The 23,769-nt window shown below is 50.1% G+C and overlaps 1 protein-coding gene across 17 annotated transcripts in view; it reads left to right on the forward strand.

Moving 5' to 3' along the window:
• Window positions 1-23,769, forward strand: part of CHCHD6 (coiled-coil-helix-coiled-coil-helix domain containing 6) — a 259,379-nt gene that overhangs the window by 231,350 nt on the left and 4,260 nt on the right. For 3 of the 17 annotated variants that reach the window (XR_010155749.1, XR_010155750.1, XR_010155754.1), the window contains exon 7: window positions 15,033-15,477. The exons of 10 other annotated variants lie outside the window; for them this stretch is intronic. Coding sequence is in view for 1 of the 7 variants with exons in the window: in XM_063807100.1 (XP_063663170.1) it covers window positions 15,359-15,440 (82 nt within the window). In the remaining 6 variants the exon portion in view is untranslated. Of the gene's footprint in view, window positions 1-15,032; window positions 15,478-20,812; window positions 20,990-23,769 lie in introns of those variants that run through there. 4 more of the 17 variants (XR_010155752.1, XR_010155753.1, XR_010155751.1 and 1 more) reach the window with 3 other exon arrangements.

Here is a 23,769-nt window from a genome sequence, read left to right on the forward strand (position 1 = left end):
AGCCTGAGCCCTTCCCGCAGGAAGGAGGGCTGTCCTTGTGGCTTAAGGGTTGGCACTGGCACTGGCTCCTCAGGCTGGCACATGCCTTCCTGCTGCCTTGCTGGCATGGCAGAATGGCACATGTGCCCAGTGACCAGATCGGGCTGTCACAGCTGGGCGCACTCAGTGCACGGGCGCAAGAAGGGCCCTTGGAGCCTCCCTGTCCATTTGCTGAGCAGGCCCAGGGCAGGCGGGGCTTCTCTGGATGTTATTTAGCAGCAGCCCTGGCTGCCGCTGGGCTGAGGGTCCTAGGTTGCCCTATTTGAAGATTGTTGTTTACTGCTTCTGAAAGGAGCATGGTCCTTGTGGGGTGGGGTGAGGCTCTGGGTGACTGCTGAGGGAGCCTGGGGTCCGGGAGGGAGGGGTGTCTGGAGAGTGAGATCATGTCTGTGCTATTACTGGACTGACCCACGGTTCTGAAAAGTCACCTCACACTGTGAGCCTCATCTCTTCATCTATGTCATGACATAGTTGGACCACAGAGTCTCTAAGACCCTTCTGGAATGGAAGCCCTACCTGCTTCCATAGGCCCCTCTTCTTGCCTCCCCGAAGCCTGGTACAACCTCCCCTTATACTTGTGCTGTAGGGGTCGTTTGTTCCCCAAGGCTTCTCTGGTAGGCTGGGTCCTCAACCCTCATTTCCTACCATTTCCAGGAGTGAGATGAATGAATGGCTCAGGAAGCTTTTGGTGGCAAGTTAAATTTCATCTCAATATTCTTGTATTATCCATTTGCATTGCTGTAAAGGAATACTTGAGGCTGGGTAATTTATAAAGAAAAGAGGTTTGTTTGGCTCATGGTTCTACAGGCTGTACAGGCCTGAAACCAGCATCTTCTCAGCTTCTGGGGAGGCCTCAGGAAGCTTACAATTATCGAGGAAGGCAAAGAAGGAGCCGGTGTGTCACATGGCAAAAGACAGAGCAAGAGAGATGCCAGGCTCTTTTAAATAATCAACTCTCATTATTCGCTCATTACCATGGGGAGGGCACCAAGCCATTCATGAGGGACCCCGACCCCTATGACCCAGACACCTCCCACCAGACCCACCTCCAACACTGGGGAGTCACATTTCAACATGAGATTTGGAGACTGAAATATCCAAACCACATCAATTCTTCATTCACACTTCATGTTTTTTAAAACTTCTATAAGGAGTGAATAAAATCATCTTTAGAAAATTTGATGTTTTTATTTATCTTTAACATACAAGCCAGTGAAAACTGATTGCAGCATCAAAATACCCCCTTCTCCACACATACTGTCTCTCTCACACATGCATGCATTCATGCACTCTCACACTCGCTCTGCCTATAACCAGAGAGCTTGCCCGTTCTGTGTTGGGATTCTGCGCTCTTCTCCTGTCAGCGGCCTCAGCCTTGAGCATTTCCCTGGGCTCAAGGTCTGAGAACCTGGATTGAGCTCACAGAAGTCAGACCACTGGAGTGCAAGCATGGAAAAGCCCCTGGTCTATGTGTAGACATATTTATTTGCAGCTACAGAGGATATATTAGGAGTCAAAGACAAGCTCCTACCAGCAGATTCCTAAAGGAGGTTTGTGCTGTAAAAGATGACTGGTTATCTGGGTTCTTTGAATTTCACAGAGATAGATGAATTGCCTTCCAGACTTTTCTATGATAACAGTTGTCAGGAATGCCCGGGAGTTTTACTTAAGCTAACAAATGATTACCCTTCCCATTAGCTCTACAAACAGGCCCCTAATTAGTGAATTGGCTAATGACAGCTGCCTCTGGGGTCATTAGTCCTGACAGACAGTGCTGCAGTGTTCCGGGCACTGTGTCACTGTCATGAAGCATGTTGTCAGGCTCCACGGGACGTCAGGGCTGGGGAACACTTGGAATGCACCCTCCCCACTCTGCTCTTTTTTTTTTTTTTTTTTTTTTTTTTTTTTTTTTTTTTTTTTTGAGACTGAGTCTCGCTCTGTTGCCCAGGCTGGAGTGCAGTGGCACAATCTCGGCTCACTGCAAGCTCTGCCTCCCGGGTTCACGCCATTCTCCTGCCTCAGCCTCCTGAGTATCTGGGACTACAGGCACCTGCCACCATGCCTGGCTGATTTTTTTTGTATTTTTAGTAGAGATGGAGTTTCACCATGTTAGCCAGGATGGTCTCGATCTCCTGACCTCATGATCCGCCCGCCTTGGCCTCCCAGAGTGCTGGGATTACAGGCGTGAGCCACCGCGCCCGGCCTTCCCACCTCACTTTTTACCTTTTATGTCATCTCCTGGGTCATGTAAATTAACTCCTACTTCAGATGGGTATGGATTTCTAAATATGGATTAAACATGGATTTTTAAAATAAAAGAGGACTGAGGAAATGGTCACATCAATTCTGGACGAGAAGACAGTTTTTATGAAACAGTTCCATTTTAAAGACACGTCTAATCAGAGTTGGGAATCGTTTTGGAAAGAATATCTATCTTGCCATTCGTTCCAGGGTTTACTTGTGAGCACGAATCACCTGCTGTCTCCGGCCACCTGGGATGCTCAGCCAGTGCCTTTGGAAACATTTCTGCCTTGAATGTCAGGTAGTGGTGAGCAGGATGGCAGGGCTGGCATGAGGCAGAGGGCTCAGTGTATCCCAGATGTGGTGTTCCCTTTTGAGAGCCTCCCTCCCTCAAGATGAGCAGGTGTTAAGGCTGGCCTCATCTGTATCCCTCCTGACCGCTTAGGTGATCTTGAAGTGTGGACCCTCCTGGGACACACAGCATCTCCTGACCAAGCTCAGCCCCAGAATAACTAGTCTGGAAGGCCCAGGCTTACATGATAACCAGGTTAAGTCCCAGGCTGATGTTCCATAGACAAGGACAGCATTGCATGGTTGAAGCACAGAAAAGTTCTGGGGCTGGTGAGTGCAGAGTGGGATAGCTATTGTAACAGAAAGGCGTTCTGCACTCAGGTTTTGTTACTATGCAGATTCCTGCTACATCAGCTCAAAACCGTGTGCGGCTTAGTCTAAATGCCTATTTAAGCAAAGGCCAAAAGTCTGTTTGAAGATATAAAGGGAAAAATAGTGTTCATAATACAAAGCTTGAGGCTAGTCATAGATGTACAATTTCCGCACAGTAAAAGTGAGTAATGAAACTGCATTTAATTGTTCAAAAGTAGCAGAAATGCATCTTTAAGAATTAAAAACGACAAAAAGGTGATTATACAGCATAGCAAATCTCTAACATGGATTAAACAGAATTGTTTAGGAGATAAAATACCAGCGTGAACATGCATTTTGAAAGAGGGAAGAACAATGCTGGATTTAGGTAGGGAGAGCCCAGCTTCTGCTTTTGCTTGGGACTGATGTGGCAGGAAGTTGCTGGTTCATGGCCCAGGAAATCCATAGATGGAAAGACCTTGGCCGCTCCTATGGAATGTACATATGTACTTGACCTGTGTAAAATGGATTATACAGGGCATCCCCAAACCTAACAGGTGCCTGCATCTGGGAAGCCAGCTTGTGCTGTGAAATTCCCACAACCTTAGATCAGCCTTTCCTCTCAGCCAGGTGAACCTAGGTTCACATCCTCCTCCTGCGACTCCTTAGTCTAGATCCTGGGACAAGTGGCTCAACTGTGCTGACTCTGGTTCCTCATCTGTATAGAGGGGTGGTGATGCTGCCCTTGCAGAGCGAAGGGGAGGATAATATGAGATCATGTTCATAGAATACGAGGCCAGAGCTTGGCTTAGAAATGTTAGTCCTGGGCTGCCACATCCTGTCAACACTGGCCACATATGGCTATTGAAGTGTGGCTCACCCAAATTGAGACATGCTCTAAGTGCAAAATACATATTGGATTTCAAAGACTTAGTACCAAAAAAAGTAAAATCTCTCCTATAATTTTTTATGTTGAAAGACTATTTCTCTATATTTTGTCAAATACATTATTAAAATTAATTTTAACTGTTTCTTTTTTTTCTTTTTGAGACAGAGTCTTGCTCTGTTGCCCAGGCTGCAGTGCAGTGGTGCAATCTCAGCTCTTTGCAACCTCCACCTCCCAGGTTCAAGCGATTCTCCTACCTCAGCCTCCCAAGTAGCTGGGTTTACAGGCATGCACCACCACGCTCAGCTAATTTTTTTGTATTTTACTAGAGACAGTTTCACCATGTTGGCCAGGCTGGTCGCGAACACCTGACCTCAAACAATCTGCCCACCTCAGCCTCCCAAAGTACTGGGATTACAGGCGTGAGCCCCTGCACCTGGCCTCTTTTTACTTTTTAATGTGGCTGCTAGAAAACTGATAATTCCATATGTGGCTTGCAGTCTTTTTCTGTTGGACAGAACTATTGGTCCCTTCCCTCCTTCACCCTGGCCTGCTGCCTCCCATCTTAGCATCCCGCCACCTCACATGTAGCCTTACACTGGAGTGGTTTGTGTCCCTGAGGAATTTGCTCCAGGTCGTGTGGGTAGAGAGCTGGGCAACCAGTGTTGTTGTGGCATAATGCCCTTTCCTGTCTCCATTTTAAACACAAGGAAGCCATAAGTGAAATTAAGTGCCTTTGCCTAGGTCAGAAGCCAGTTAGTAGTCAAGTAGGGACCTAAATCCAAGTGTTCTGGCTCGAGTCCACTGTGATTTCCACCACGCCATACGGCCATTCATTTTATTGGCTGGAGTACAGCAGCATCTAAGCTGGCATTGAGCTTCACTTCCATGCTAACTTGGAGAGTCTAAGATTCTGAGGGACCAGGAAGAAGCAGCCTGGGTGGTGAAATGTAGACAGAGATTTGGATGAGAGATGGGGAGTGAGCGTTGGGAGCTGAGCCTGGTACGTCTCTCAGGACTGGTGCCTGTGTGGCTTGTCTCGGAGAAGGCTAGGGGAAGATAATGCCAGACAGTGCTGGTCTTGGCCTGTCCATGGGCTTTGGAGTCTGATGGGTGACCTGGGCCAAGTCATTCTATCTGCTTAAGCCTCAGGGTCTTCATTTGTAAAACAGGTGTATTTTGTCGCAGAGGTTTTATGAAGATTAAATCTCATGCCTTACAGATGCTCACTGCCTGTTCACGGGCTTTCCTGTCTGCATGGGTTTGCTCTGTGAGTCAGTGGTCCCTCATCAGAGCCTGTCCCAGAGCATGCTGGGTGGCTCTGTAGGCTTTGTATCCTCAGGCTGACCACAGCAGGCATGTATTGGTAAGAATCTGAGCAGAATAGAGGCATGTGAGCTTGAGAGGGCTGGAGGGTGTGGGGGGAGATAGTATCAGAGAACTCTTTTGGTTACTTCCGGGGGAGCGGGATTTCAATAACTGCTGGTTCCCAGGCCCAGGTGAGGATCCCAAAGTGAGGATCCTGAGAATCCTGAGGGATGCCTTTTCTCCAAGCCACATGACTGAGAAAACAGGGGATTCCCAGGCTATGTGCGGAGGACAAGCTACAAATTATCTTGCTGTGCAGACAGCTAGCAGCAAGTTACAACCCCAGGAATCCTGAGAAACAGCTCTTCTTATCCAGGTCACCGTACTCATTCTCTTGATTTGTGAAAGTCCAGGCTATGACAGAATCCATTTCCATCAGGGAAATTGGCAAGGGGCCATTAGCTTGTGACTGTTGGCCTGGGGGCAAGGAGAGGGGAGTGGGATGATGCTTAACAAGGTGGCCACATCTCTGGCACCGTAGCCAGAGCGCCAGCTGGAGGGAACAACAGCCTGAGTTCCAGTTCCAGACCCACTGTGCGTTCGTTCTGTGCCACAGGGCTAGTTACAGAACCGCTCTTCATCTGTCTTCTCCGCTGTAAGATGGTGATACGAGAACAAGGCGATGAGCTGGGTGTTTAGATGCTGTGGAGTGTGTACGTGACGCAGTAAGCAGAGTGCCTGGCATGTAATCAGGATTCGATAAATGGTAGCTGTTCTTATTTATTATTGCTGTCGACTCTGTTAACATCCAGCATCCAGTTTAGACTCTTCCAAATTTCAATTTTTTGTGCCATCAGCCACATTAAAAGACTGGTGCCAATAAGGTTTTAAAATGAAATGCCTCTCATAACAGAGAAAGTCCCAGTAACTATAAGACGTTCCTGTGCTTACTCGAGAGAACACACTTTCTCCTGGGGCTGTGCCCTGGGTAATCACAGTGATTCATAGCAGGAAAGGTGGCCCTGTAGGCTCCCTCAGGACTGAGGGGGCTGTGTGGCTCCCACAGGTCCCCATGCAGGGGTCTCTGCCTGCAGGGCCCAGGAGGCCACCACTGCTGAGAAGCTGTTCCTGCCACCAGCAGCGATCTTCACCCCAAGCTCCCTGCATGTTGGGCTTGTCCTTCATTTCGGGTTGGCCAGCGCCCATTTGCTATTTGGTACTCTTTTTCATTCTTCTGTGGACAGAAGGAGGTGAAAGGGCACTAGTATTTATCAGACTCTTCCTGTGGTTCAGGCAAACCTTGAAGCACTTTGGGTAGGTTATCTCATTTATGACTCTGTTTTTATAGATAATTAAATTGGGAGTCAGTGAAGTGAACAGACCTGCCCAAGTCACGGAGCTAGTGAGCAGGAGAGTAAGGTTCCAGGTCAAGCCAGCCTGCCTCCAGAATCCACCACTCCGGGGTGTGGCGAGGGAACACAGCTGGGACAGGATCAAGCAATAGGGTTTTGAGTGCCAGGGGTTTGGGCTTTATTTTGATGCCTTGGGAAGCCATCGGAAGTGTCTGAGCTTTGAAATGACATGATCAGATGTGTGTTTTAAGAAAATAGCTCTGGAAATAGTGAATTAAGTCTGTTAAGCCACAACTTTCTCATCCTATCCCTGTACAGTTGGTTATTTTTAAACCCAAGTGCAGGAAATGTTTCTCTCTGATTTCATGCGCATTTCAGCCTATTGTTTCAGGCTGTGTCTTTTAGCCTGTGTGTGTTTGTGTGTGTGCCTGTGTGTGCACAATGCACCAGGAGATGTGGGGGGACACAGTACACCAGCAGCAAAGAAGAATGCCTTTAGATGGCGTCTGCCATGCAGCCACTGGCTTTGACAACTGTGACTTGTGACAGTGTGGAAAACAGGAATTTTATCTCTCACATACCTCGGCAGACATGGAACAAGATGGGACGCCAAAATAAAATGACTGATTCTTTAACAAATACAACAGAATTTACACATATTCCACTCACTCCATCTGAGCAAATCGATTGGGACTTCTGTTTTTGAATCTCAGAGATAAGGGCATCATTTATTCTCCCCTTCTCAGTCAACAAATATTCATTGAGTTCCTACGATATACAGGCATTCCTTCACTCTGCATTTCTTGTCCCTCAGGCCTCATCTTCTGTGATTATTAGAAGATGACGTGTGTGTGCATATATATCATCACTGTAAAAATGGACCTTTTAAATCTCTCCTGGAACTGTGCATAGTCCTAGAAATCTACAGTATGTAGGTTTAGTGTCCACACATTCTCTGATAGGCTGTTTACTGTAGCATCTTAAAATGAGGAGGGATGTAAAATATTCAGAGTATATACATATCTTCCAGGTTTTTCAAAAGGAAAAAGTTTCGTCTTCTGATTTATAAAAATGATACATGAATATTGTAAAAGGAAATCAAACAATACAGAAAAATGCAAAGTTTTAAAAAATCCAGAATCTCTTCCTGCTTCAGTTTGGTGACATCACTCCATGTTCACGGAGCACAGCCACACAGCTGCACATAAATGAGACCATGAGTTTGTGTTCAACACACAGTGCAGTGTGTGCTATTTTCCCTCATCTATATGCTGTGCACAATATTTGTATATCAGTAAATGTAGATTTAGATCTTCATTTTTAATTATCCTATTATTCTTGTATATGGCTATACCAGAATTTATGTAACCAATCACTTATTGATGAATCCTTGTGTGGTTTTCTATATTTTATCAATATAATCGGCACTGTGAGAGACAGCCTTATTTGTGTTTGTGTGCTTATATGTTTAAATTCTTCTAGAGGGAGTTTCTGGGTCAAAGGATACACACACCAAAAAAACCATATGCATACAGGTTTATATGCTTACATTTGACCTGCTAACCCTTCAAAAGAAAAATGTACCAATTTTCACTCCAAAAACACTAGAGAGTGTTCCATTTTCCCAGGACTTCCCAAGCACAGGATTTTTAGCAATATTTTTTCAAAGCATCTTTACTGCTATCAAAGGAGAAAAATACCCTCACTTTTAAAACTCCTCATTTCTTCAAGTATTAAGTGAGGGTAAAAACCCTTTCCTATATTATTGGCCATTTGTTTTTCTTTTTTTATGAGTTGTTTACTTACAGCCTTTCCCATTTTTCTCCTTATTATTCATTTTTAACAGGTCTTTGTGTGATGGTGTTATTAATCTTTTATCATTTTTCTTGTGACTGTTTTCTAGTTAATTTTTTGTTTAACTTTTGCTTTTTGGAAGTTGATGTGGAGATGGGAACCAAATGTATTTTTGTTGCTCATTTTTCTATTTGTAACTTACATTATATTACAAAGACCTTTCCACCCCAGTGAAGGTCTATAATCGTATGCACCCGTATTTTTAGGACAAGTACTTCTATGATTTTATTTTCTGCCATTAAATTGTTGTTCCAAATAGCCTCCCTAGGATTTACTTAGGAGTAAGATGTGAACGAAGTAAAGATCTGCTTTCATTTTATTTTTTCCAAACAAAATATCCTTTGTCCCATTAGCACTGATATAAAATTTCACCTAATCATATGCTAAATTCCTTCTTACACACTTGAGTCTATTTCTAGACTCTTTTCCAGGCCACTTCTGCATGTTTTAAACCTGTTTAAGACATATTAGGAAGCTATAGTTATTTAAAATATTAAACAATCTGGCTGAGCAAGCTCTTCTGCCTCGATGATCTTTTTGCATCTTCTCTTTTGAGGTTGAATTTAGAATCACTTTGTCAAACTTTCCCAACCCCACTCCCAGCCAGGAGAAGAAAATCTAGATAGACTCTTTTTTTTGGGGATAAGTGCGTCCTTTTGAGTACATCCAGTCCTATCAAATTGCCGTCATTGTTGGTCTATTTTGAAATAATTTCAAACCCATAGAAAGATTGTAAGAACAAACACCGCAAAGGATTCCTGCATCTCCTTAACCAAGATTCCCTGATTTTTTATATGTTACAGAATTTGCTTCATCACCTTTTCTCTCTAGATGAAAACATTGTCTTTTTCTGACATGATAACTCCTTACCCCTAAATACTTCCATGCACCATGGGCCTCCCAAGAATACCTCCTCCTTGGTCACCTCACACTGCTGCCGATGAGGAAATCAGCACTGACTCAACAGGACTGTCAGCCCACAGACCACACTTCGCCTGCTACCCTAATGTTGTCGTTTCCTTTCTGGTCCAGGAATCTGTCATGCATCATCAGCTCCTTCATATAGAACAGTTCCTTACTCTTTCGTGTGTCTCTCCACCCTGACAGACTTGAAGAAAGTGCAGGGCTTTCATCTGTAGGGAGAGCCCCAGCCCTGGCCCACCTGGTGTTTCCTCATGACCAGACTCAGGCCGTGCATTCTTGGCAGGAAGACCCCAGAACTGGTGCTATGTTCATGAGGTGCATCCCATCAGTAGGCTCAAGAGGCCACCTGTCCTACCACTAGTGATGCTGACCTAGACCTGGTCACATTGGTATCTCCACGGTCTCCCTGCTGTGAAGGCCTTATTTTCCCTTTGTGTTTGCTTAGTATTTTGTGGGGGAGATACTCCAGTGTTATGCCAGTATCCTGATCCTCATCTAACTTCCACCCATCAGCCTTAGCTTCCGTTGAGAACATTGTGATGATCTATTTCCATCATTTCTTCTATATTTATGAATTGATATTCTATTAAAGGAGGAGTTTCCCCTTCTCTCTTTAGTTATATAACTATTCATTTATTTGGTTATGTTAGTAAGGAGTCAAGGACTCACATTTATTCATTGGGCTATAATCTATAACTTATTTTAATATTCAAAATGCCATAGATTTTGCCCTTCAAACTGACTCTCCTTCCTTTGGCATGTCTCTTCATTATTTACTTTCTAGCGCAAGGTGTTCAGGCTCATCTTGTCCTTTCTCTGCCCCAGCCCTGGAGTCAGCCGTTTCTCCCAGGAGCCACATTCCTTCTGTTGGAGGATGCTGCTAGAAACCATGCTCTGGGGTCTGAGCTCCGGGTGTGCTCCCTGCTACGGAGGTGTCATTGCTTCTAGGTGCTCTCAGTGGGAAGAGCTGGGAAACATGGATGTGTGTACACAGAGTGCATGTGTATGTAGATGTGTGTGCATGTACATCCACAGTGCATGCGTGAGGACTGCCATCTGTGTGTGGGGGGGAGTATTTCACAAGTCCATAGTGATACTTCCAGTTCTAATATCTGGAGGCTCTTTGTAGGGCTCTCTCTCTCTCCTTTTCCATGTGTAAATCTCCCTTCTCATAGAGCATGAGACTTGGCTGTTTTCTTCAGCAGGATATGTATTTGCTCAATCAGTGAACTTTTGTTTCAATGTAACCAGTCTCTCAACCATGCCAGCCGCCTTTTCACCTGCCACGTCCCCTCCTGGACCCCACCGGCTGCCTTAGCTGCAAGCAGGCCACTGCCACCACCTCCTAATGATGCCCCCCACTACCACCCCACTCCCTGTGACTTCTGCTGGGAGGGAAAAGGACAATTGAAGGACAAGGCTTTCATTCTTTGTTTTTTCGGAAAACAACTCAAAGTCCTTTCGTGACTTCAGGTTGATGGAAGTTAGGAAATCGGAACAGAGTGTGCCTTCACCTCTGCATGGCTATGGGATGTGTCCACTTTCCCTCTGCCTCGTTTTGCCTCCTCACCTGGGGTCAGGTTGTATCAGGTGTCTTGGCAGACCCCAGTAGCGGGTGGCTGACCCTGTGGTTGTTCTAAGGGAAGTCAGTTCTGGTCCAAAGCCAAGGTGTGGCAGTAGAAGTTGAGGCACATTTTCTGGGTGCTTTCTATCCTAAAAACACATGGTCTGCAGTCCCCCTTTTTTCTGGGTGACATGAGGTACGGTGAGAGGTGAGTCCTGGAGGACCTCTTTGGCCTCCTCTGGTGTCCATGATGGGGTGGCGAGGTAGGGCTGTCATAATGAAGGAGGCCCAGTGTCTGAGAGCTCTTCTTTGCAATACTTAGGGTTTACCACGGTGTTGTGTGCAGCTCCAGTTTCTGAATGTGCTCGAGGAAGACAGTAGAGGGAGGGGAAAGGGTCATAGATGGGGGGCCCAGGTCTTCTGGGAGGCCCTATAGGAATCTGTTTTTTCTTTTAGGTTATGAGTGAGCTGTCAGCTGATAAAACACTATCGCAGCTTAAAAAACTGTGAACTTCATGAAAACTAATTCAGAATGGACCATAGACCTAAATGTAAAACGCAAAACTGTGAAACTCCTAGAAGATAACATAGGAGAAAAAGATGTCCTTGGGTTTGATGATGACTCTTAGATATAATGCCAAACAGTGCATGAAAGGAAGAATTGATAAGTTGGATCCACAGTGAGGATGGGAGAAGGAGGTAGGTTACAGAATTTCCACACACCTGGCAATAGGCGCTGAGCTGTGTTCAGGAATAGAAGCGAAGAGAAGGTGAGAATGCAGGACACGGCATGGCCCAGACAGACGCCTGTTCAGCCAGGGGCTGGGCACATGGTCCAGGGCTCGGCCCACCGGGTTACAAAGGCCCCAGGTCAGACTGCACACATCCACATCTGGTGTGTCAGTCAGATCTGGCCTCTGCCCCTAGAAGCTGGAAGAAGGTGGAGCCCCAATGACTCTTAATTATTGATGCTCTGCCTACCTCAATTTATTTATAGAATATCTGCTTCCTGCATAGTATTCTGTGAGGACCTTAGAGCCGAGGTAATAAGCTGTGGTTCCTGGCTTCCAGGCACTCCTGTCTAGTGGGGAGACAGCATGTCCCACATGACTGGGTGCAGTGTGCTCAGATGGTCCGTGTCACAGGACCCTCTCAGGTGAGCAGGCCAGGGAGGCCACAGAGCAGAAGTGACACTGGGTCAGTAACACTTCCTCCCAGTGAGAGGGGACAGAGAGGCGGGGCTGGCGGCCTGTCCACATAGGACTACACAGATGCACAGGACCTGTGTGACAGCGGGAAGAAGGGCAGGTAACCTTCAGGGGAAGTTGTGGTTAGCAGACAGACATGGGGGCAGATTGGAGAAGGAGTCAAGAGTGTTCCTGAAATCTGGGGCCCAGTGGCCCAGGCGTGGGGGCAGTTGATGACAATCAGGCAGGATGGAGACTTACCTTCTCCTCAGGACTGGGTCCTAGAGGGGCCGGAATGCCTCGCTGTGGAGTTGGCCTTGCCTCTAGGCCTTGTGGCTGTGGGTGGGTGAGAGGGGTCCCTGAGGGCAGGGCAGAGGTTTCATTGTTTGTGAGTCTGGTCACCATGGGATGGGCACTTAGTAAATAGTTGTCCCTTGAAGGAAGGAAGGACGTTCATTTAGCATAGGTCTTTACGGGGGCGTTTTAGGCTGGTACGATGGAGTTTGTGGAAAAGGCTGGGGAGAAGAGGCCAGGCAGGAGGGAGGCTCAGGGCAGCAGAGCAGGCACGGACGGCTCTTGTGAGGAGGACTTTGGCTCACTGTGAACTGGCCATGTGCTTGTGTGGAGCTGGCCAGCCCTCGGGTTCTGGGAGCTCTGTCCTTCAGGATTGCTGAGGCCAAAGCACAGAGCTGGAAGGGCAGGCCTGTGGGGGGCGCCATCCTCTGGGGAGCTTTGGGCCAGAGCACCCCCACCATCATGAGTCAGAAAGATCCCTCTAGTTGATGTCAGCAAGGAGCCAGGCTGGAGGAGCAGACTCGAGCAGGGAGACTTGGGTTGGGAAGACTTGAGTGGGGAGACTTGGGAGGGGGGAAAGTCAGGAACAGGGAGACTCTAGGTGGGAGACTCAGGGGAGACTTGGGAGGGGGGAGACTTAAAGAGAGAGACTCGGGACGGGGAGACTCAGTGTAGGGGAGACTCGGTGTGGCGGAGACTTGATGGGGGAGACTCGGTGTGGGGGAGACTTGATGGGGGAGACTCGAGTCAGGAGACTCAGGGAGACTCAAGAGGGGAGACTTGGGAGACTCGGGGGAAGACTCAAGCGGGGAGACTCGAGTAGGGAGACATGGGGAGACTCGGGGGGAGACTTGAGTGGGGAGACTCGAGCGGGGAGACTCAGGGAGACTCAAGGCGGGAGACATGGGGAGACTAGATGGGGGAGACTCGAGTCAGGAGACTCAGGGAGACTCAAGAGGGGAGACTTGGGAGACTCGGGGGAAGACTCAAGCGGGGAGACTCAGGGAGACTCGAGTAGGGAGACATGGGGAGACTCGGGGGGAGACTTGAGTGGGGAGACTCGAGCGGGGAGACTCAGGGAGACTCAAGGCGGGACACATGGGGAGACTAAAGGGGTAGACTTGGGGAGACTTGAGGGGGGAAGTGAATTAGCCAGAAGGTGAGCTAAAGTTTCCAGCAGAGAGGCGGCAAGGACTCTTAAGACGACAGGGGGTGGGGAACAGGCAGCCACCCACAGTCTGGAGTGCTAGGGACCCACCCAGTGCCATTTGGGTGACAGCTCCCTGCTTTGTTGAGGACCCAGTGCTGAGGGAAGGTCACGTCATAGGATTGTGCTCAAGAGCCTCCTGCAGCCCCACACAGAGCAGGGTTGGGGCAGCCCAAGGACTCCCCTGTGTCCAGAGGCCATGGCTGCAAGGGGCTGCCATGGTGAGTCTCATTGGCAGAAACAGTGCCAGAAAGCTCTTCAGCCACAGGCGGGCTGGAAGTCGTCATCACCCAGCACCAAAGGCCACCGTGGCCCTGCCCTTTCCTTCCGCCTTGCCAAAGCCCAGAAAGCGCCCCACCTGGCTTCCTCTGACATCTAGTGAATGAGGGTGCATCTCCTCTTAGGGAAAGTGTGCATTCTTTATTTTTTTCCAACAAAGAAACAAAGAGGAATGGCCCTTTCTTCTTTCCGTGTGTGTGAGAGAGAAGGGATAGTCCTGGACAATCCTGTCACACGCAGCCTCTGCCTCACTAAGCAGCAGCCAGGGGCTCGTTTGTGTCTCAGGCCCTCTTGGGAGCAATGCACCCCCAGGCTCTCTCTCAAGCCTCAGCTCTCAAACAGGCCCCTCTCCCGCCTGAGGGATGGGGCAGCTGGAGCCCAGCATCCTGCAGTTGATAGCGATCCTGTGTGGCGTGTTGATCGATGGCAGGACCTCTGGGTTCCACTTACCCAGGCTGAGTGGCACATCGTCAATAGCAGTCAGTTAACCAAGTCCTTAGTAACCAGCTGGTCTCATCAGTGCCTCAGCCCTAGCCACGGGTTAAAGCAGAAACCCCTCCTGAACAGCTAGATTGGACCTGACCAAGATGAATGTCTAATTCACTCGGAATCTCCTTACTGCTGCCTGTAATAAAAAGCCTGCTCCATATATTCACCCCCCTGCTGATGTTTCTCTGAAATTAAGTATCAGGAGGACATATAATAGCCCAGTTCCACACCAGGCCAATATTATCAGATTGATGTCAGCAGTGATAATAGGAGAAGGATAAGTTGATGAGATTCCATTTATTAAATAAAGTGAAGAGAGCACACAGAGGATTTGGGGCCGCACGTGTGAGCAGGCGCTGGGCGCGCTCCACAGGAGAAAGAGAGAACAGGGCCTGGCGTCTGGTCCCGAATCCCGCTTCTTGCCCACCTGGGAGCTGGAGTGCCCGCCGTCATGGGAACGACTTGGCCACCTACGATGTGTGCGCCCAAGATGGGAAGGTGCCACCCATGCTCCTGCCAGGCCGGTCTTATGACAGGACGCTTCCGCTCACTTCTGTTTGCTTTTCTTCCCACCTCATGTTGATGCTGCAGGCTGCCATGAGTTCATGTCTTCCTCTCTCACTTTCCTCCCTGTGGCTCCTGGGCTAGGAGCTTCCCGGCTGCCCAACGGGAGTTGGCAAGCTTCTGCCCCATGCAGAGCCCTGCCTAATGTGGTTCGGGGCAACTGTCTTTTCTTTTTCTGAGTACCCTTGGTTGTCTCTTTCAGAATGTCTTGGAATTTTCTAATGGCAGAGTGGAGCTCATGTGGCGGTGCAGAGAGCAAGAGCTATGGAGCTGAGCACACTCCACTCTTCCTATCCCGGGCCCCTCTCACTGCTCTGTGACTGCGGGCCAGTCACGTGAGCTGCCTGTGACTTACCAACCCCGTCTGCAGAACGGGGCGGGAAGGCCCAGCTCACAGGGTTGTTGTGAACCTAGAACACAGGAGGCCCTGACAGGCAGAAGTTCCCAAGACCACAGACATCCAGATCCACTCTCAAATGAGGCCGAATTTTCTGCCCGTGCTGTTGACCATCAGCTCCCCTCCCACAGGCTGATCCTCATCCCAGATCTCTCCCAGTGCAGAAGACTTCCTGGGCAGCACCTGGAAGCAGCTTTAGGAACCGGCTCATAAGCTACGGCTCCTCCCCTTTTCCATTACGTGGGTTAAGGTGAGTCAGTTCATCTCTAAATAAAATAACGCCTTACAGGGGAGGACAGAGATTGGAGACACCATGTGCAGACCCTGGCATGGAGCCTGGCATGTGGTGGGCATTGAAGTGTAGCGGCTATTGCTGATGTGCGCCTGGGCCCAGCCACCATGCCGTGGAAAGTGCATGCTGCTCTCAGAAAATGATCAGAGATACATTGGTCCCCCGGTCATTCCTGCCCATCCCCGCTCCCCACTCTACTTCTGGGAAACGGGTCCAATCCCTTTGCAGCATGCCTGATGACATGGGTTTCCCAGGGGTGCCAAAACAAAGCACCACATGTCAGGCCTTTCAGCCCAGAAACTTATCCTCTCACAGTTCTGGAGGGCAGAGGTCCACAATCAAGGTGTTGGTGGTCCAGTCTCGCCCTCAGGCTGGAGGGGAAATCTGTTGCAGCCCCTCCTAGGCTGCTGGTGGTGCTGGCATCCTTGGCATTCCGGGACACACATACTGTTGGGCACACACATTGCTCTACTGTCAGCCTCGGTCCCCATAGTGCCTCCTCCCTGTGTGGTGGTCTCTGTGTCTCCTCTCTTCTTCACAAGAGAATATGAATGGGATTCGTACTGGATTAGGGGCCCACCCTACCCCATATGCCCTTGTCTTAACTAATCACATCTGTAACAACCCTGTTTCCCAATAAGGCCATGTTCCGAGGCTCCAGGAAGGACATGAATTTGAGGGGATCATCAAACCCACTAACCTTTGCACATGTCTAGTTCTCAGGAGCCCCTGGACCCCTCAACTTGACCAGGTTGTCTTCTTCTGACAACAATTTGTGACAGGCACCCTCTCCAAACTGACTTAATCCAAAAGTGGAACATATAGGTTTGTGCTACAGGAAAGCTAAAAATAGTACCTGGCTTCAAACTGAGGAACTCATTTGGTGTTAGGGTCTGTTTCCTTTTGGACGGTGGGTCATGGAGTTTGGAAGCCCAGTTTTATGTTCTCCCTGGAAGATCACAGTTTCACCCCATACCTTTCACTGGGCCCATGAATGGGTTCATACTAGCCCAGGCTGGCTCATGTGGGCCAAACCCATGTGCTACCCAGGCCAGAAGGGGAAACCTGAGAAATAAAGGGGCATCTCTGCCTTACCTGAGAGTCCTGCTGTGTGAAGTCAGTGCATTAATAGACAGCGGTGGCACAGCTCCTGCCTTATAGCACTGCCAGGTCCAGTGTTTCCTTCCCTCCAATGCTCCTGCTTGGCAGAGTCTCAGATATAGCCAGTTGTGTGCTTTGAACCAGCAGGCTGTGCTGCTGACTCTGAGCCAAGGAGAACAGAAGGGACAACCTGACCCTGCCCAACAGTCTGCATTTCCTATCTAGGCACAAACAGGCAACACTTCATAACCCAGTGGCGGCCCTGGACCCAGGAGGTTTGTGCAGTCATGGACAGCTACACAGGCGCCTGCCATGGACGGAAGGGAAGGCTGCACAGACACCTGCCATGGACGGAAAAAGGGAAGGCTGCACCAACAGGTCTGCCGTGGACGGAAGGGAAGGCTGCACGGACTCCTGCTGTGGACGAAAGGGAAGGCTGCCCAGAGGTCTGCCGTGGACGGAAGGGAAGGCTGCTGTCCGGACTGCCGCCGTGGACGGAAGGGAAGGCTGCTGCGCAGACTGCCGCCGTGGACGGAAGGGAAGGCTGCTGCGCGGACTGCCGCCGTGGACGGAAGGGAAGGCTGCTGCGCGGACTGCCGCCGTGGACGGAAGGGAAGGCTGCTGCGCGGACTGCCGCCGTGGACGAAAGGGAAGGCTGTACAGAGCCTTATCACCAATGGGAAGGAAAGGCTGCACGGAGGCTTGCTTGGATAGATGGGAAGGGTGCAGATTGTCTTGGACATGAAGGGAAGGCTGCACACAGAATTATCATGGATGGAAGGAAAGCTGCACAGAGGAATGTTTATGACGAGAAGGGAAGAATGCAGAGCCTTGCCATAGATGAGAAGGAAGGATGCACAGAAGCTTTTTTGATGAGAAGAAAAGGCTGCACAAAACCTTTTCATGGATGGAAGTGAATGCTGCACAGATGTCTTGTCATAGAAGGAAGGGAAGTCTTCAGAGACACTTGTCAGGGAGGAAGGGAGGGCTGCACAGTGGCTTGTTGTGTTATGAATGGGAAGGAAGACTGCACAGAGGCTTGCCATGGGTGTGAAGGGAAGTCTCCACACAAAATTCTCATTCCTGCACAGATGATGGGAAAAGAAGGCCACACAGAGGATTGTCATGGATGGAAGTGAGCACTGCACCAAGTTTTGTCATTGAGGGAAGGGAAGGCTTCAGAGAGGCTTTCTGTGCATGGAAGAAAAGGTTGTATGCAGGGTAGTCAGAGGCAGAGATAAAGGCTGCACAGAGGCCTCTCATAGAGGGAAGTGTAGTTTACAGGGGCTTGTCCTACAAGAAGGGAGGTCTGCAGAGAAGCTTATTGTGGATCGGCAGGAAAGCCAAGCACTAGAATGTCTATGAAGGGAATGGAAGACTGCAATGAAAATTGTCATGGATGGAAGGGAATGCTACAGAGAAACTTTTTTTTCTTTTGAGACAAAGTCTCGCTCTATATCTCAGGCTGGAGTGCAGTGGCACGCTCTCTGCTCCCTGCAACATCTGCCTCCTGGGTGCAAGTGATTCTCCTGCCTCAGCCTCCCAACTAACTGGGATTACAGGCCCTCACCACCATGCCTGGCTAATTTGTGTATTTTTAGTAGAGATGAGGTTTCACCATGTTGGCCAGGTGGGTCTTGAACTCCTGACCTCAAGTGATCGCCTGCGTCGGCCTCCCAAAGTGCTAGGATTACAGGCATGAGCCATTGCACCTGGCCTGCACAGGATTTTCATGGATGGGAAAGAAAGGCTGCACAGAGGAATGGCTATGATGTGAAGGAGAGGGTGTTCAGAAGCTTGTCATGGGTGGATGGGGCAGCTGCATAGAGCCATACCATTGTTGGGAAGGGAATGATGCAGAAAGCATTGTTGTTGATGGGAAGGAAAGGTCATATGGATTCTTGTTATGGATTGAAGGTTGCATATGTCATAGATGGGAAGCAAAGGTCTCACGGAAGCTTGTCACAGATGAAATTGATATGGTTTGGCTCTGTTTCCCCACCTAAATCTCATCTTGAATTGTAATCCCCACGTGTCAAGGAAGGAAGGTAATTGGATTATGGGGGTGGTTCCCCCGGGCTGTTCTCATGATGGTGAGTTCTCGTGAGACCTGATGATTTTATAAGGGGCTCTTCCCCCTTTGCATCTCTGTCTCACCTGCCACCATGTAAGATGTGCCTGCTTCCCCCTCCACTATGATTGTAAGTTTCCTGAGGCCTCACCAGCAATGCAAAACTGTAAGTCAATTAAACCTCTTTTCTTTATAAATTATCCAGTCTCAGGCAGTTATTTATAGGAGTGTGAAAACAGACTAATACAAAAAAATGAATACTGCACAGAATGTTGTCATGTAACTAAGGGAAGACTTCATGGAAGCTTTCCATGGATGGAAGGAAAAGTTGCAAAGAAGCTTCGCGTGGATTGGAAGGAAGGTTGCTCAGAGGCATGTCATGAGTGGAAAGGGAAAGGTGCAGAGGTTATGGATGGAAGGGAAGGTTGCACCGAAACTTATAGATAGTGGACCAAAACCAGAGAGAAGGAAGAGGGAGGGAGGATCGCCTGGGTCTCTAGCTAGTTATGGGTTCTTCACCAAGTGCAGTGTATTCTGCCTGAGAAGAAGTGGGTATGAGACCAGGGGCCAGTCGGCCACCAGAGGTGTGAGGTCAGTTCCCTCATCCAGCTGGGGATGGGCTGGGGACACAGACCACCTTCTCAGGGCACTCAGGCTGGCGGCAGAGTTATACCAGCTCTGCGACAATGGCAGGGTGACAGGTCACAGTGTCAGGGTGCTTGAGATAGCCTGAGGTCCATGGGAGACCTAGCAGGCCGTCAGGTCTGGGTACAGTCTAACTAGGCCTGAGATCTGGCCTTGCTTTTCAAATGGTGAACTTGAGCAAGTTACCGTATCACTTGGAGACATTGTGGGTTTGTTTTTGTTTTGTTTTGTTTTAAGGAAAAACAGAGCTTCTACCTTATATGGGCCTGCTTGGGATTAAATGAGGTAATGCTTCACACATTGTGCAGTGAGTTGTGATTACCTAAGAATGAGTTTTTGAACTGCCTTGGTGTTTTAGAAATCTGTGGCCTGCATTATGTTCTAAAAGCATCACTGTTGCTGGAAGTAGAGAGGACCGTTGGGAGGCTGTTTAATGACAGTGAAAACAAGGGCATGGGCTAGGGCTCTCCTGTCGGCTAGACTTGGGAGTGCTCTGTGGGCATGGGGGCTGGAGAAGTTGGGTGCTCTGGGTGTGCAGCTGGACCAGCTGGGTATTGGTGCTGCCGACCCAACTGAAATTCAGGAGGAGGAGATGTTGGGATGAGGGCTAGCCACATCTGGTCCATGTGGGCCCATGGCCACCTGCTGGGCTGCATGGCAGGCAGGGGACAGCAGGTCTTGAGCTGGGCACCATGCTGGTGTGCTGAGGGGACAAGGGCAGGGGCCACAGGTGGAGCTCGCACACAGGCAGAGGCCCAGGGTCCAGCAGAAGAGAACCAGAGTAAGTGGCCAGAGAGGCAGTGAGGGCCAGGCAGGTGCCGTCAGCTGAGCAGTGAGGCTCGGCATGGGGCCCAGGGGAGTGGGGTAGGGGGAGCCCCAGGCAGCACCTCTCTAAGCAAGGAGAAGCTGCTGTGGCCTGGGACGGAGATGGAGGCAAAAGGGGGTTTCGATTTGAAAAGCTTTTCCATATTTTGAGAGATGAATGTGTTTTGGATGGAGTGCGGGGAATGGAGAAGGTCCAGGAGAGGAGGTCAGTGGGAGAGGCCCGCTCAGGCACAGGGGTTGGGAAGGAACCACATGGGGCCTCTGGACTCTGCTGTGTCTGTGGTCTCAGCCGACAGGGTGGGGGCTCTGGGAGTCAGGCAGACCTATGCGGCCTGCTTGCCAGGGACCAGGACCCATGTGCCTTGTCTGTGGCCATCACACTCTCAGGGCCATCAGGAGGCTGGGTGTGGGGTCTTCTGTGGTCCTATTTACTGTATGCCAATGATTCCTTCAGGGCCACACTGCGTTACTGAGCATGTTCTGACCGGGCCGTCTTGGGCATCACCTGCCATTCTCCTGCCATCCTCTCAACAGCTCTGTGGGGTGGGGTCCTCCCCCATACCTGATGCACCGACCACACAGTGGAAAGTGACAAAGCCAGCGCCTTGCCCCAGGTTTGTCTGATCCCAGAACCTGTGTTCTTTCCACTAGACCAAGAGTCCCAGCCTCAGACATCTGCCAGCTCCTTGTTGAAGAGACACCATGATTATGCAGACACGCTAATGCCTTAACATGCCTGAGGAGGAGGCACCACTGAGGCTGGGCGAGGTCTGAACTAGGTCTCGAATGATATCAGAACTTATGCTGTAGAGGGAGGGACCCTTTAAGGTAAGGTCCCACCCTCCAAGCCCTACGTCGGCAGTTCCACCACCCCAGCATATCCTCAGCTCTTCTCTGCCAAGTGCCTCCAGTAACCCAGCCTTTCTGCAAGCTCATCCCACTCCGGACCCTGGCCCCACCTCGGTTTCTCACACTGATGGCTAGGTTGCTATGAGAGCTGCACTTCACAGCATGCAATTCTGTTCTTCTATGGGGCAAGCGGTGTTACTGTTCCCATTGTACCAATGAGGAACATAAGAGCCAGTGAGGTGAGCCAACTTCCTGGGCATTGTCTTTGATGCCTGTGCAAACAGACACCCCATACACCAATGCGAATGGTGTGAACCCCTTCGAAGCCACATGGACCATTAGATCTTCATTCTCCAAGGAAATGTCCTTACACAGGGGTACAGGACTTATTTCTATCCCTGGCAAGTTTGTGGCACACTTTGGATACCTTTATCTGTGCATGTGAAGAGTAGCTGTTTGCAAGACCATGTTTCTGAACATGGGAGCTGTTTTGTATGCATTGTCAACAGGGTCATGGTGTGCCAGGGCTGGGAGGGGTTCAGGGTGGATAGAGTGCACCTACTTTTGTGAATGGCTTCACCGAAGGCCTAGCCCTGCCTTGCTTCAGAGAAAGCTTTTCATTTCCAGAGCTGTGCTCTCCCTGTCTTATCCCATTCAGAGCCTTTTTGTGGACAAATGGGTGAAATTTCTTCCAGTTGACATTTGCCTTCCATTCTTTCTCCTCATATTGTTCTGATAAGTCCCAGGAGAGAGAGGCTGTCATGGTCCCATGGGCGATACTAGCAAGGAGGGGATAGATTTCGCCATGGCCCAGTTTCTCCCAAACTGGGAGCCCACTGGGAGGTTTGCCCTCAAAATGCAGAGGCCCTTGTCCTGGGACCTGAAACTAAAGTAGGAGAAGCCAGTGAGGAGGGGACACAGCCAGGCTGACCATGGGGAGAGGGGCAAATGCGGCTGTGTCTTCCTGCACATCGCCATTCTGCAAAGTGTCGGTGTCTCTGTTGTGCCTCTGTAGAGGGCAGGGCTCAGCAGGTCAGCCCTCCAGCTCCATGAGGCTCAGCCACATGACTCAGGCTGGGGCCACTTAGCCTCTGCCTGTCCTGTCTATGGTACCTCTTTTCACATAGATCAGTAAGCCTCACAGAGTTACAGCTTAGGACAGCTCTGCCCTGACTAAGCCTGGGGCTTCCCCTGAGCCACTCACCATGACACACAGGTCCCCTCAGTGCCTGCTGGCCTCCACGGTGCAGCCAGGAACCAGGCTCACCAGGGCCCCATGAGGGCAGGGTGGGGTCCTGCTTCAGGAGAGTGCAGCAGAGGCTATGATGGAAGTCATGCTCTGGGGTCTCAGACTCTAGAGGGCCAGCACCGTCAGGAGGAACAGAAGACACAGCAAGAGGCTGGTATGAGGGGACAGCAGTATAGGTGACAAGAGAGAGCCCAGGGAGACTGGCAGTGCCACTGAAGGCACCCACTGCCCTGCAGATTTAACCCTGCCTGGGGAGGGGAGAGCACAGCCTTCTAAGGCTGGAGACTCAGGGAGCAGAACAGGAGGGGAGGCCTCTGCGATGGAGGCAGAGAGCCTGGCCTGTGACTTGAAAGTGCTCCTAAAACAGGTGTCAGAACACTCAGAACCAAAGCTGTATGTGCAGTCCCTGAGAACGCCTGCCTGAGACGAAATGCCATGAGGCCAGCCGTCCCCCAAGGAAGAAGCAGCCTAAAAAGCCCACAACTAGACACACCCATGTCACAGTTCTTAAATACAGATGTGGAGCCGTGCTTAAGCACCTGGAGACAAATCAGGGGCTGCCCCAGACACCCCAGCTGTATTCTTGCCCCAGCCGCCTGTGCGGCAGCTGACGCAGGCCAGTGAAGTGGGTCTCCGGAGCTGGGCAGAGGACTGCACGCCAGGGGCTCATCTGCCCTGCATATGTAAGAACGAGAAGTCAATGCAGATAAACCCCCCCCCCCCACCCAGTCCTCTTCAGGAAATAAGAGGACCCTTTAAGACTTGGTGCATGCAATGCAGACTTGAGTCAGAATTGTGACCTCAATGGCTAGGATGGGGTGGAATTCAAGGACCCAGGCCAGGGCTGGGGCACTATGGCCTCCCCCGGCAGGAAGGGGAAGGCGTGCTCTCCCTTCACATCCTTTACCTTGGCGCTGGTGTGGCATGGCAGTCACAGGCGGCTGCACCCCACCCCACACTCATCCCTCCCCGTCTTTAATTTAGGGACTGTTCATTTTATTCATGCCCTGGGGATGGGTCTTGCTGGCCTTAGCTGAACATGGGACACTCACTGCTCATGTTAGCGATGGTGTTAGGCATGGGTATGTGACCTGGTCCTAGACAGTGAGTGGAGGAGAAACATGGAGTGGGGTTTGAGGGGAGCATTGTCCCGCGTAGTCAGATGAGACAGCAGAGAGACCTGCTCCTCCCTGCTGCCTTTGACCTCTGCTGCAGAGAGGACTGCGCTGCATACAGTGGCCTGGGGATGACATGGACGAGAAGGGAAGACCAGACCCAGGTGGCATCACTGCTAAGTCAGCAGTGTACAGAAGTGTCCACCCGCAGACTTCCAGAGCGAGACAGCTAAATATGGGGTCGTGTTCCCAAGCTGTCGAGCATCCTGGTGCTGGTGGTTTCTAGCTGAGGAACTGTGTTCGAGTTATCGTTAGATGATAACGGCTCTGGAGACCCTGGTGGGAGAGCAACTGACCTACACATCTCTCTCTCCACGTACCTGGAGTGGAGCTGT

This window comes from Pan troglodytes, chromosome 2 (assembly GCF_028858775.2).
Source record: "Pan troglodytes isolate AG18354 chromosome 2, NHGRI_mPanTro3-v2.0_pri, whole genome shotgun sequence".
Taxonomy (NCBI): Eukaryota; Metazoa; Chordata; class Mammalia; order Primates; family Hominidae; genus Pan; species Pan troglodytes.